At 44.3% G+C, this 12,745-nt stretch overlaps 1 protein-coding gene across 14 annotated transcripts in view; it reads left to right on the forward strand.

The window, feature by feature from the left end:
- Nucleotides 1-1,013: 1,013 nt before the first annotated feature.
- The window catches only part of DISC1 (DISC1 scaffold protein), a 419,870-nt gene continuing 408,138 nt past the window's right edge, over nt 1,014-12,745 (forward strand). For 11 of the 14 annotated variants that reach the window (XR_010319406.1, XR_010319407.1, XR_010319408.1 and 8 more), the window contains exon 1: nt 1,138-1,445. Coding sequence is in view for 8 of the 14 variants with exons in the window: in XM_064276660.1 (XP_064132730.1) it covers nt 1,166-1,445 (280 nt within the window). In the remaining 6 variants the exon portion in view is untranslated. The other 3 variants (XM_064276664.1, XM_064276663.1, XM_064276662.1) reach the window with 3 other exon arrangements.

Genomic DNA, 12,745 nt, shown 5'->3' on the forward strand with positions numbered 1-12,745 from the left:
TGGCGTTGGCAGAGAACATTGAATATATAATACTGCCAAAAGAATGAACAAATCTGTCTTGGAAGAAGTACAACCAGAATGATCCTTAAAAGCAAGGATGGCAAGACCGTGTCTTACATACTTTGGAGAAGGACATCGTGCTTGGTAAAGTACAGTGTCAGCGGGAAAGTGGAAAAGACTCAACAAGGTGGACTGACATAGTGGCTGCAACAATGGCCTTCAGCATAGCAACCATTGTAAGGGTGGCACAGGACCTGGCAGTGTTTCGTTCCGTTGTGCATGGGGTCATTATGAGTCGGAACCGACTCCACCGCACCTAACAACAACGCGTTTTTGCTCACAAAATTCTTACCATTGAAGGGACCTTAAAAAAAAAAAAAAGGGACCTTAGCCCTCCTTTAATTCTAGCAAGATCCTTCCCATCCCTCCAGAAGTCTTACTGACCCTTTCTCTTCACCACACACTCTCCCACTTCTGAACTTCTGCAACACCTTTGTGCTAAGCCCCCGGCACTTGGCATATTCTGTTGTATGATGCTATTTTTTACAGGAACATGTTTCGTCTTCCTGACCGGAGGTAAGCTCTGAAGAGCAAGAAACCATTTCTGGCACTTCTTTGCTCCCACTGTCCTGTAGCGGGTGCTACATAAAGGTGCTGCAACAGCCTCTTTGAATCAGTCAAAGAGAAGCAGCGAAGGAGGTGAGTGTAGCTAGTCTAAGAGCTTGGCAAGGATTATCATCCTGGAACGGAACCGCCTTACATTGGGTCACGGATCTGGAAGCAACCAATCTAGTGTTGAACGTGGACTCACAGCTCATTCTTCGAACAGCTGCTACCACTGATACCTTTCCTAGTGTCACCTCGCATCTCTCCCTTTTCCCCTCACCTTTTTTTTTGTATAAGTTAGTTCTCTCATTCATCCATCGACTCCCACTCATGCATCTGGGGGCGCCCTCGTGTACACTTAGGGCCTCACAGCTTCTCCTTCGCTGTGACACCCGTCCTCCCAGCGCACTTCCCCACTTGTCTTCCTCCAGAAACTGAGCGAGAGTAAAAAGGGAGTTTTCCATCCAGGTACAGGGAGAAGGGCTGGGCCCTGGCCCGGCGCGCCCGCTGCCGCATTCTGCGTGAGTGTGGGTGTGTGTGGGGACGAGGGCTGGGCAGGATGCCGCTGGCCGTGGAGGAGGAAGCCGGCTCCCCTTCTTTGGCCGCCCTTTCCCCACTTCCCTCCCAGCTCGGCTTGGGTCTCTGGGGGAGCCGGGGCGGAGGAGGAAGAGGTCGAGGAGGAGGAGCCGGCGACCTGGAGCCCACCCCCGCGGCCGCTGGCAGCAGAGAGGAAGCGACGGGGCGGCGCGGCCGGGCCATGCTGGGCGGGGGTCCCCCGGGCGCCCCGGGTGGCTGGGCCGGGCGCTGGGAGCGACCCGGCTCCGGGAGCCAAGGCGCAGGTAGGAGAGCGGCGGGCCGGCCCCGGTCGGTTCCCCAAGCGACCCCTCCGCGTGCCCCGTGGCTGGGCCCAAGGAGGGACCCCGGAGGGAAGAGTCGGAGAGCGCGTCGTGACTGCCGAGGGAGTCATGCAGGCCGGGTGCTCCCTGCTAACTCGGGTTCCGTTCAGCCCTCTCGAGGGAGGGTGGGAGGAGAACTTGGTCCCGCCTGCCGCGCCCCGCGCCGGACCAGTATGTGTGCGCTCAGGGCGAAGCGGAGGCCCGGGTACGACGGCGCGTCAGGCCCGCTAGTACCGCGGCGAGGCGTGTCCGACGTGTACAGGGGCGAGTTTGTGTTTCGCTCCTTCACAGGCACCGCCGCGGCCTGAGCGCGCCCTTCGCTGGCGCCCCGCACTCGCCGCTGGCAGACGCGCGCGGCCGGATCCGACGGGCCCTCCTCCGCGCGCACGGGGCGCGCTCTCGCCGGTCCCGCCGGGAACCTGGAGGGAGGAGGTGGGGGTGGAAGGAGGAATGCGGCGCTGGCACCGCCCCAAGGGCCTGCTCTGTCAGTGATTTCACCGCCCACTTCCGATTTTGAGGCAGTAACGCCAGGATCTGAGGTTCTTTCACTGTCCCCCACGCTCCTCCCTCCGCCCGCGTGTGACAGTGTCCGTTTCCACTGTCAACTCTAGTGATAACCCCGAAGTCGTTAAGGTGGATGGTTGCTTTTCAAGAATGACCGGGCTTGTGGACGTCTCACTCTTCAAATAGATGCAAAGGAATTTGAGGATCTCCGGAGATTTAGAGTCAAAAGAGCTGCGTGGTGGTTTTGCTGGATCAGGAAAGAACTTTACACGAGTCATGAGTCACGTAACATCTCTGAGCCTGGGTTTCCTCAGATGTAAAAGGAGAGAGCTAATACCTGCCCTCCGTGGCTCATAGGTTGGTGTGTGTGAAAGCACTTTGAATGTATACCTGTTTCACAAATGTCAGTTGGACAGCCAAACCATACCAGACCCATTGCCATCGAGTTGATTCCGACTCATGGTGATCACGTAGGAGCTTGCCCGGTAGTGTTTCCAAGGAGAGGCTAGTGGATTCAAACTGCTGAATTTTTGGCTAGCAGCAGAGCTCTTAACCACTGTGCCACCAGAGCTCCAGTTGGGCAGCACCAATGTCCTAATAACTGGTGTTTGGAGACAGTTTGCCTACATTCCAATCCTGGACTTCCTGTGCCTCAATTTCCTTATTTGTTAAATGGGCATTCTGACCGTACCTCCCTCATAGGGTTTGTGAGGTTTCAGTGAAATGACTAGGTGGAACACCTAGCCCAGTGCTGGAGATATACAGTAAGCTCTCAAATAAATAAAAAACAAAACAAAAAATTTTACTTTTACCACACTCAAATAAACAAAACTCCTAAGCTGTTATTTTTTCTAAAGCACAATAATTTGAAGTCATGTGGAAATATCAGTTTGAGTCGATTAAAGTATGAATAGCAGGATAGTTGAAAAGAAATTCAGTTTTATCACATTCAGGGGCAGAGGCTGTAAATGCAGTCATTTGGGGGCACTTAATCTTTGCAGAAGTAGACTGTCACATCTTTCTCCCGGGAGCAGCTGGTGGGCTCCAGCAGTTCTACTGTGTCCTATAGGGTCACTAGGAGTCAGAATTGATTCTGTGACAACAGGTTTTTTTGTTTTGAGGTCACGGTTGAGAATCTGTGCCACCAAGCAAAAGAGCCCTGGACAACCAAAAAAGCCAAAGCAAACCCATTGCCATGGAGTTGATTCTAAATCATAGCGACCCTATAGGACAGAGTAGAACTTCCCCATAGGGTTTCCAAGGAGAGGCTAGTGGATTCGAACTGTTGACCTTTTGGTTAGCAGCTGAGCTAGCGCCTCCTTTCTGGGCAGTGTGACCTTGAGCCTCACTTTTCTCATCTGTTTAAAAAAAGATAAAAGAAAAATGGGAATAGTAATTATGGCCTCTTGTACTTAAAGAGGTGCTGTGAGGATCAAATGAGGTAAAAGATCTGAAAGCACCCTGTAGACTGAGTTGCCACACAAATATAAGACATTAGTTTCTAATAGGGAATAACAATACCAAAAAAATCCAAACCCGTTCCTGTTGAGTTGATTCCGACTCATAGCAACCCTATAGGACAGAGTAGAACTGCCCCATATGATTTCCAAGGAGCGCCTGGTGGATTTGAAAGGCCAACCTTTTGGTTAGCAGCTGTAGCTCTTAACCGCTATGCTACCAGGGTTTCCAGGAATAAAAATACCTGCAATTTTTTATAAATTTATAATGTGTTAGGCACTCTATTATGAATTCCTTTGATAACATACTCCCCCAAAATGAGGTGGGTGTTACAATCCTCATTTTCCCTATGGCAAAGCTAAGGTTCACGGTCACCCAGCTTTTTCCCAAGGTCACATAGTTATTAAGTGTAGAGCTAGAATTAGAACTCAGCTGTGTTCTCAGTCACTGGCTGCACTGAAGTTATCAGGCTAAGCCATGGTTCATAGCAGGCCTGTGTTAGATTATAGGTCATGGTACATCATACTAATACAGACCAATTGCTGTCATTTGATTCTGACTCATGATGACCCCATGTGTATCAAAGTAGAGTTGTGCTCCATAGCGTTTTCAATGGCTGATTTTTCGGAAGTAGATTGCCAGGCCTTTCTTTCAGGACACCTCTGGGTGAATTTGAACCTCCAGCCGTTTGGTTAGCAGCCAAGTGCATTAACTGTTTGCACTGCCCAGGGACATACATACATATATATATATGTTCCCTAAAATATAAGAGTGAATTGTTAGTCATGGCAGGAAAGTCTTTGAGATAATTTCTTTCATCCTTATTTTACAAAAATCCCATTTTAAACTATTCTTGCAAAGATAAATGAAAATTTGCAGGTAAAAAGGATATGTTTTAGCTCGAAAGAACTGCTTCCATGGCTCATTGCGAATTTCAGACTAAGCAGAATCTGAATGTTTTAGTTTCACATTTAAATTTGCCAGAACACTTAGAATAACACATGAGGTGGAAACTGGGATTGAGGTTTTTGGTGTCCTGATTACCTGGCAGGGCTAGGACCCAGGACACTTTTGCGGGGTCCTCATTGCCCGTCTGAGATGCCCCGAGAGGGAGGGGGATCTGCAGAGAAAGTCTGTGCCTATGAGAGAGAGTGAATGCCAGGTCTTTGTGCTGCAGAAAAAATTCTTAGTTCATTTTTTTTCCCAAATGAACATTCTCTTCTTGTTTCTTCTTATCCCAAAAGCAACACATGCTCATTACAGGAAGCACAGAAAACTATAAGTGAGAAAAAGAACACTAACCACCACCGTAATCTCACCAATACAGACAAATGCCTTATTGTCTCTGTCCTTGTAATCCATTTCTGTGCTGCTATGGTCATCGATTTATATATATTTAAAAAATGGAATACAAACTATTATTGTTTTTTCTTAAATGACAAAAAACACTTATTACTCAAACATTAAGACATTAATTTAGAAAAAGAGAAATAATTTATAATACTCGTTCAAACTTCATTTTTTCATTTTGAAATTTTGATTGGAGAAGGACTAGAAATGAAATTATTGATGTTGCAGTATTACTGTGTTTTTGGTCAAAGCTTGATGCAACATTTTCAGAGCTAATACAGAGAGTATAATGGGATCTTTAAATAATAAGATCTAAAGACCAGTACAGAACATTTCTGAGTATAAAAATAGATAACATTTTAAGATTGTCGTTGTTAAGGAGCCCTGGTGGCGCAGTGGTTAAAGTGCTTGGCTGCAAACTGAAACCCTCTAGCTGTTCTGCAGGAGAAAGCTGTGGCAGTCTGCTTCTGTAACAATTTACAGCCTTGGAAACCCCATGGGGCAGTTCTACCCTGTCCTGTAGGGTTGCTGTGAGTTGGCATTGACTTGATGGCAGTGGGTTTGGCTTTTTTGGTTTGGTTGTTAGGTGCTGTCAGGTGGGTTCCAACTCATACCGACCCTGTGTACAACAGAATGAAATACTCTGCCATCCTTAAAATTGTTGCTATGTTTGAGCCCATTGCTGCAGTAATTATGTCACTATGTCAGTCCATCTGGTTGACAGTCTTCCTCTTTTGTGCTGACTTTCTACTTTACCAAGCATGATGTCCTTCTCCAGGGACTGGTCCCTCCTGATAACATGTCCAAAGTACGTAAGACAAAATCTTGCCACCCTCGCTTCTTAGGAGCATTCTGGCTATACTTCTTCCAAGACAGATTTGTTCATTCTTCTGGCAGTCCATGGTATAGTCAGTATTCTTCACCAAGACCATAATTCAAATGCATCAATTCTTCTTTGGTTTGCCTTATACATTATCTAGCTTTCCCATGCGTAATAAGGCGATTGAAAACACCGTGACTTGGGTTGGACGCGCCGTAGTCCTCAAAGTGACATCTTTAATTTTTAACACTTGAAAGAGGTATTTTGCAGCAGAGTTGTCCAATGCAATATGCAATTTGATTTCTTGACTGTTGCTTCCATGGATGTTGATTGTGGATCCAAGTAAAATGAAATCCTTGACAACTTCCATATTTTCTCTGTTTATCACGATGTTGCTTATTGGTCCAGTTGTGAGGATTTTTGTTTTCTTTATGTGGAGGTGTAATCCATACTGAAGGCTGTGGTCTTTGATCTTCATCAGTAAGTACTTCAAGTCCTCCTTCAGCAAGCAAGGTTGTGTCATCTGCATATTGCAGGTTGTTAATGAGTTTTCCTCCCATCCTGATGCTGCATTTTTCTCCATATAGTCCCGCTTCTCGGATTATTTGCCCAGAATACAGACTGAATAAGTATGATGAAAGGATACAACCCTGACCCACACCTCTCTTGATTTTAAACCACGTACTACCCCCTGTTCCGTTATAATGACTGCCTCTTGGTCTAAGTACAGATTCCATGTGCCCACAATTACGTAAGTGTTCTGGAATTCCCAGTCTTCACAAAGTTATTCATAATTGTTATGATCTACATTTTAAGAATAGGGCCATAAAAGGTGTCATGTGTCCTGAGTTAAAAATCATTCTTTTGATAATGATTATAATAATTCCATTTATATGCTGGGTTCTCAGGTAGAGCAAGCAAAGGCACTCTCTCCAGCCCACTGTTCCCAGAGACATTTTTGATACCCACCCTTCAAGTAGAGGGGGGTGGGGGCCCTCCTCCTGGCACAGCTAGGGCCACATGGGGGAAGCCATACTTCAGCAAAACCCTGTTGCCGTGGTTTCGATTCCGACTCGTAGCAACCCTATAGGACAGAGTAGAATCGCCCCATAGAATTTCCAAGGAGCGCCTGGTGGATTCAAACTGCCGACCTTTTGGTTAGCAGCCGTAGCACTTAACCACTATGCCACCAGGATTCCATATTTCAGCAAGCACCATTTAAATAATACAAGGCTTTTAACTTTTGCGAGTCTTCTGTTGTTTGTTCTTTGTAAAAAAAAATTACTTTGTGAAAATATTCCTTGGAGAATGACTTTTGTCTGTGATTATGCATTTTTCTTTTACACCTGCTAAGGAGCCCTGGTGGCCTAGTGGTTGAAGTGCTTGGCTGCTAACCAAAAGGCTGGTGGTTCAATCCACCAGCTGCTGCACGGGAGAAAGATGTGGCAGTCTGCTTCCGTAAAGATTTACAGCTTTGGAAACCTTATGGGGCAGTTCTATGCAGTCCTACAGAGTCGCTCTAAGCCGGGATCAACTCGATGACAGTGGGTTTGGTTTGATTTACGGATGCTTTGACCATTCAGAATTCATTTTCCCTTTTGAAATCAAAGTTTACCAGCTGCCTCCTTGAGCACAGATTTTGCAACCAGGTTCCAGTTTTTTCACACCAAGTGGCAGAGAGAAAGGAGAACTGTGGCTGAGCAAAGAACAAAATATTATTTATATTTGGCTTTGGGAGTATCATGGATTGAATTATGTCCCCTAAAAATACCTGTCAACTTGGCTAGGTCATGATTCCCAGTATTGTATGATTGTCTACCATTTTGTCATCGGGATGTGATTTCCCTGTATGTTGTAAATCCTATCACTATGATGTCATGAGATGGATTACAAAACAAAACAAAACAAACCCCTTGCCATCGAGTCAATTCCGACTCAACCCTACAGGACAGAGTAGAACCGCCCCATAGAGTTTCCAAGGAGCACCTGGTGGATTCGCTAACCTTTTGGTTAGCAACCGTAGCTCTTAACCACTACACCACCAGGGTTTCAGTGGCAGTAATATTGATGAAATCTAAGAGATTAGATGGTGTCTTAAGCCAATCTCTTTTGAGACATAAAAGAGAGAAGTGAGCGGAGAGACATGGGGACCTCATACTACCAAGAATAAAGAGCAGGAGCATGTGTACTTTGGACCCGGGGTTCCAGCACTGAGAAGCTCCTCAACGAGGAGAAGATTGATGACAAGGGCCTTCCCCCAGAGCTGAGAAGAGAAAGCCTTCCCCTGGAGCCATTGCCCTGAATTTGGACTTGTAGCCTACTAGACTGTGAGAGAATAAATTTCTCTTTGTTGAAGCCATCCACTTGTGGTATTTCTGATATAGCAGCACTAGATAACTAAGACAGGGAAGTAGTTGGGGCTCATGTGTGTGCTCAGCTGCTTGTATGACCACTGATCCTGTGCCTCTTTCTTTTACCCCCACACTGTTGACCACTTGCCGTTTGTCATGGTTTAGAAACTGATAGCGGAGGGATTGGGGCTTCCTTGAATCATTAGGGGTCAGTGAGTATTGGAAACAGAATCACACAGCTTATTGCTGGATGAAGCTTTAAAGATCAATTGGATAAACCTCTTGTGTTTTGACAGGTGAGAGGTGATGTTCCCATTTAACAGGTGCAGCTACTGAGAACAAAATATCTGGCCCAAACTATGGTAGCTGTAGGTGCAGGGGACCAGACTAGTCTCAAACGAAGTAATTGAAATAAATAGCCCTAGGTTATCTTTTCCATGCCAACTTCAGGTTAATTTTCCGGTCACATTGCCTAGTGCTTGAAAATACGTGGATAAAAGTCTACTTGTTCAACTGTAACATGTGCCTGTCACGGTAGGACTTTTACCCTTTATTTGTACATGGATTTGAACTCTGTATATAAATGCAGATAAGATGGTAAACACCTTAAGGGGAGGGATAGCCATCTTGAGGATAAGTCATATATCATAGTGTTAAAAGTTGTAAGTGGTAGTCAAGATCACAAAATCTGCCTCCTTATTTTAAAGGTGAGAAAAGTGAGTGATAGCAGCAGAGAGAGTACTAGAATATGGGTCCTCTTCTCAGTTGAAGGAGCCCTTGGGTAGTGCAGACAGTTAACATGCTTGGCTGGTAACCCAAAGGTTGGAGGTTCGAGTCCACCCAGAGGCACTTCAGAAGAAAGGCCTAGCGACCTACTTCTGAAACGTCAGCTATTGAGAACCCTATGGAGCAGTTCTACTCTGACACTGCTGGGGTCACCATGAGTTGGAATCGACTTGAGGGCAACTTTTTTTAAAAAGATTTTTTCTGTTAATTAACATTGTTTCCATTAAGTCATGCTTTGTTTCATAATTCTTTATAATTCTTCCCTGCTTAGGAAATGTTAAATGAATTGAATCAAATCCTTAATTTTTTGAGCTATTGTGTTTCTGAAAAACTTGTATTTTTGAGCAGTTACTTTTGTCATAGTAGGTGTCAATTTATATTTAAGAATCCATTTGTTAGCTCAGCTGCTAACAAGAGGTTGGCAGTTCGAATCCACCAGCCGCTCCTTGGAAACCCTATGGGGCAGTTCTACTCTATCCTGTAGGGTCGGGAATTGACTCAATGGCAATGGGATTTTTTTTTTTTGTTGTTGTTGTTCATTCATTCATTTAGTCAATATTCATTATTTCAATACTTATTGAGTGCCTACTTTGCCCAGAATTAGAATTAGAATTAGTAAGGCATCAAATTCTGACTTAATAGTTCTACTCTGTCCTATAGGGTCACTGAGTTGGAGTCGACTCGACGGCATTGGGTTTGGTTTTCTTTTTTTTTTTTTAATAGAAAAACATGCTAAGAATACAAATTATCCACCAATGGGATAGGCTGCCTTGAGAAGTAGTGAGCTTTCTGCCATTGGAAGCATTTAAGTCAGAGCTGAATGACTCCATGATGGATGTAATCGGAGGATTCTGTATGTGGGGAGAGAAGTGGCATTGGATGATTTATGGGGCCCCTTCCAGCTTTAGAATTTTGTGAGTTTTGTCCAGGAGGGTAAGGATTGTCCACGACCTGAGTTATTGTGTAAATTTCCTATTCCCTGGTCACTGGGATTTCACACTTAGCCTCCTCCCCCAACTCAGGCGGTTCCATTTCAAGAGGCCTCTACAGCTCCCTGCACTCAGCTAACTGAATGTAGTAGGTACTTTAACTCCCTAGGGTTACACCAGTCTAGGATTGATACTAGTCATTAACGTGATCGTGTTCGCCCACGCATACAAATCCACCAGGAATAGAAACGTGCATTTGACAGGTGGCCTTGCATGGAGATTAACTGCTTTCTCAAGTTGAAAGGTGGAATATATAAAGTGTAATGAGTGAATTGCATCCTGAATGTGGAATCTGAATTTATGCTTTATGACATGCACACCCACATAACTTTTATTTTTTGTACTTATTATTTCCTGATTTGTGCGTGGACTGGAAAGATGATTTGGCATAATTATTGGGCTTTAATTTTAACACATGAGGATGTATGTGTTTTACATTTATAAATGAAAGCACGCCTGATCTTACTCCAATACTGATAGGAAAAGGATCACGAAACAGTGATCCAATGAAACAAACATAAGTGTAGAGATAGTCAAGTTTTTAATAAACTGGGTACTTAGAGTTGTGAAAGCTGTTTTGTGATCACAGTTCCTCTGATGAAAAAGATTTGCACATTTTAGTGCAATTCATAATATTTCCCTTAGGCTTTTAATTATACCCAAGGTCAGGCAAAGCGAAATGTGAGACAGTTGTCTCTGTGGGTAGATAATCTGCTTTCAATTCAATCAGTAGATTTGGGAGGCTTATCTAACATCAATTCTTTATTAATCTTTTTGTTTTCCTTTAGTTGTCGAATTCTTTTCTGAAGACATTCAGTTCCAGTTGCTGTAAAGTCACTTCTTTCTCATGGAAGCCCCCTGTGTGTCAGAGTAGAGCTGTACTTGATGGAGTTTTCAATCACAGATTTTTTAGAAGCGGATGGCCAGCCAAGCCATTTGTACCACCCAGGAACCCCTCGAGAAACACGGACTTGCCCATTTAGCCGTTCCATTGTATTCATTTCTCTATTCAAAATATTTATTTAGCTGTATACAAGCTGATGGCACAACGGTTAAAGTGCTCAACTGCTAACCGAAAGGGTGGCGATTCGAACCCACCAGCTGCTGAGCTGGAAAAAGATGTGGCAGTCTGTTTCTGTAAAGATTTACAGCCTTGGAAACCCTATGGGGCATTTCTACTCCATCCTATAGGGTCTCTGAGTTGGAATCAACTTGATGGCAGTGGGTCTGGTATACGAGGCCCTGTGTTGTGTGCTGTAGAGTGTTGAAAGTTGTATTAGATTGCCCTCAAGGACCATGCAGCCTAGTAGGGAAGATCTTCTAAGTATGCTTCGTGTTGTTTCTGAGTGATTTCAGGCAAGCCTTTTTGATAGGTTTAGAGCTTAAATAGTCACTCGTAGGATGCCTCTTCAGAAGGTAATTCAGACCTCCTTATGTCTACCCAGTGGTTTACTTAATTGGTATTTCTCTGCTCAGTGTCTTGCAGTCAGGCCTGCACATTGCTACCAGTGTAAACTTCCCCAAGCACCAGTATGATAGGTTATTGTTCCTCTGTACAAAAGGCTTCCAGAGAGTCATTACTGGCCAACAAGTAATTTTGAGTATCACTTTGCAGACCTTCCATAAGCTGGCCCCCAAATACTTAAAATTGACACTCTGGCCTTTTTACTGCACATATTATTCTGCCCACAAAGAATATATTGAAATCCACCCTCCTTGCCTCCTTTCTCTACACATCAAAATATTATTCCTTATTTAAGATATAGCCAATAATACCTCCCCACCTTTCCAGGTCCTCTGGAATGATCTTCTCATTCTCTCTCCTTCTGTTATAGTTTGTTTCGCACGTAACCTGTTGTTACGACTCATATGTAAACTCCTTCGGGACAAGAAAGGTATCTAGTTTGTCTCCCTACCCCCTCATCTAGGCAGTGCACTCATAGTTTGTCTATTCTTACTGAGTTGAATTAAATTCTTTATTATATTTCAGATAGAATATTCTCATTTGTAGATAAACAAAGTCTGTAATTTTTATATTATTTGAAACCAGTGAAGAATTCCCAGGAGTTCAGCTCAGTTCAAATGATCATAGAGACACATAAACTATATAGTTAAATACTGTGCTAGCTCTTCAAAGTAAAGAAATACATGGAATGTTGTCCATACCCTTGAGAAGTCTATAGTACAGTGAGAAAAAGAATTCTCATGAAGTGTCTGAACGTTGTTTCATCAGAGTAATTGGGCACACTACGGTACACCAAAATTACTAAGAAGTGTCTAGCATGTAGTGGTGTAGCGGTTAAGTGCTACAGCTGCTAACCAAAGGGTCAGCAGTTCGAATCCACCAGGTGCTCCTTGGAAACTCTATGGGGCAGTCCTACTCTGTCCTATAGGGTTGCTATGAGTCAGAATTGACTCGACGGCACTGGGTTTGGTTTTTTTTTTTGGTTTAGCATGTAGTAGATGCCCAATGCATATTTTACAGGATGGGTGGATGGCTAGGTGGAGGAACAGAGAAGGAATCCTTTAATTTATAATTTATCTACTGCGGTATTTACTCCTGGGCATGATAATTTTGAAGATAATTTACTCAAGCCTTGATTTCCACACTTAGAAATGCACGTAAAATGTGCTGCCCTTCACCTAGGAAGAACATACGCTATCTCTCCATCTGTAAGGTACGCTCTTTGAGATACTTCCTGGCTGTGGTATTGCATTTGGGAAATTTCATTGACACCACTTCCTTTGGCCGCTCTGTAGTACAGGACACACATTTCCCAGGCTGTGTGGAGCCTGCACTTGTTGGGGCTCCATGAAGGGTAGTGCCCCACACTGATACACCCTGAAGATCTCATGCTCTACCCAGCCAGCTCATCAGCGTGGGGCTTGTAGAATGGGCTCTGAAGTCCCTCTCAATTATGAAGATTTTGTGTAGCTTTCTTTCCTGTTGTTAGATGCTGTTGAGTTGATTTCAATTCATAGCAA

This window comes from Loxodonta africana, chromosome 25 (assembly GCF_030014295.1).
Source record: "Loxodonta africana isolate mLoxAfr1 chromosome 25, mLoxAfr1.hap2, whole genome shotgun sequence".
Lineage (NCBI taxonomy): Eukaryota > Metazoa > Chordata > Mammalia > Proboscidea > Elephantidae > Loxodonta > Loxodonta africana.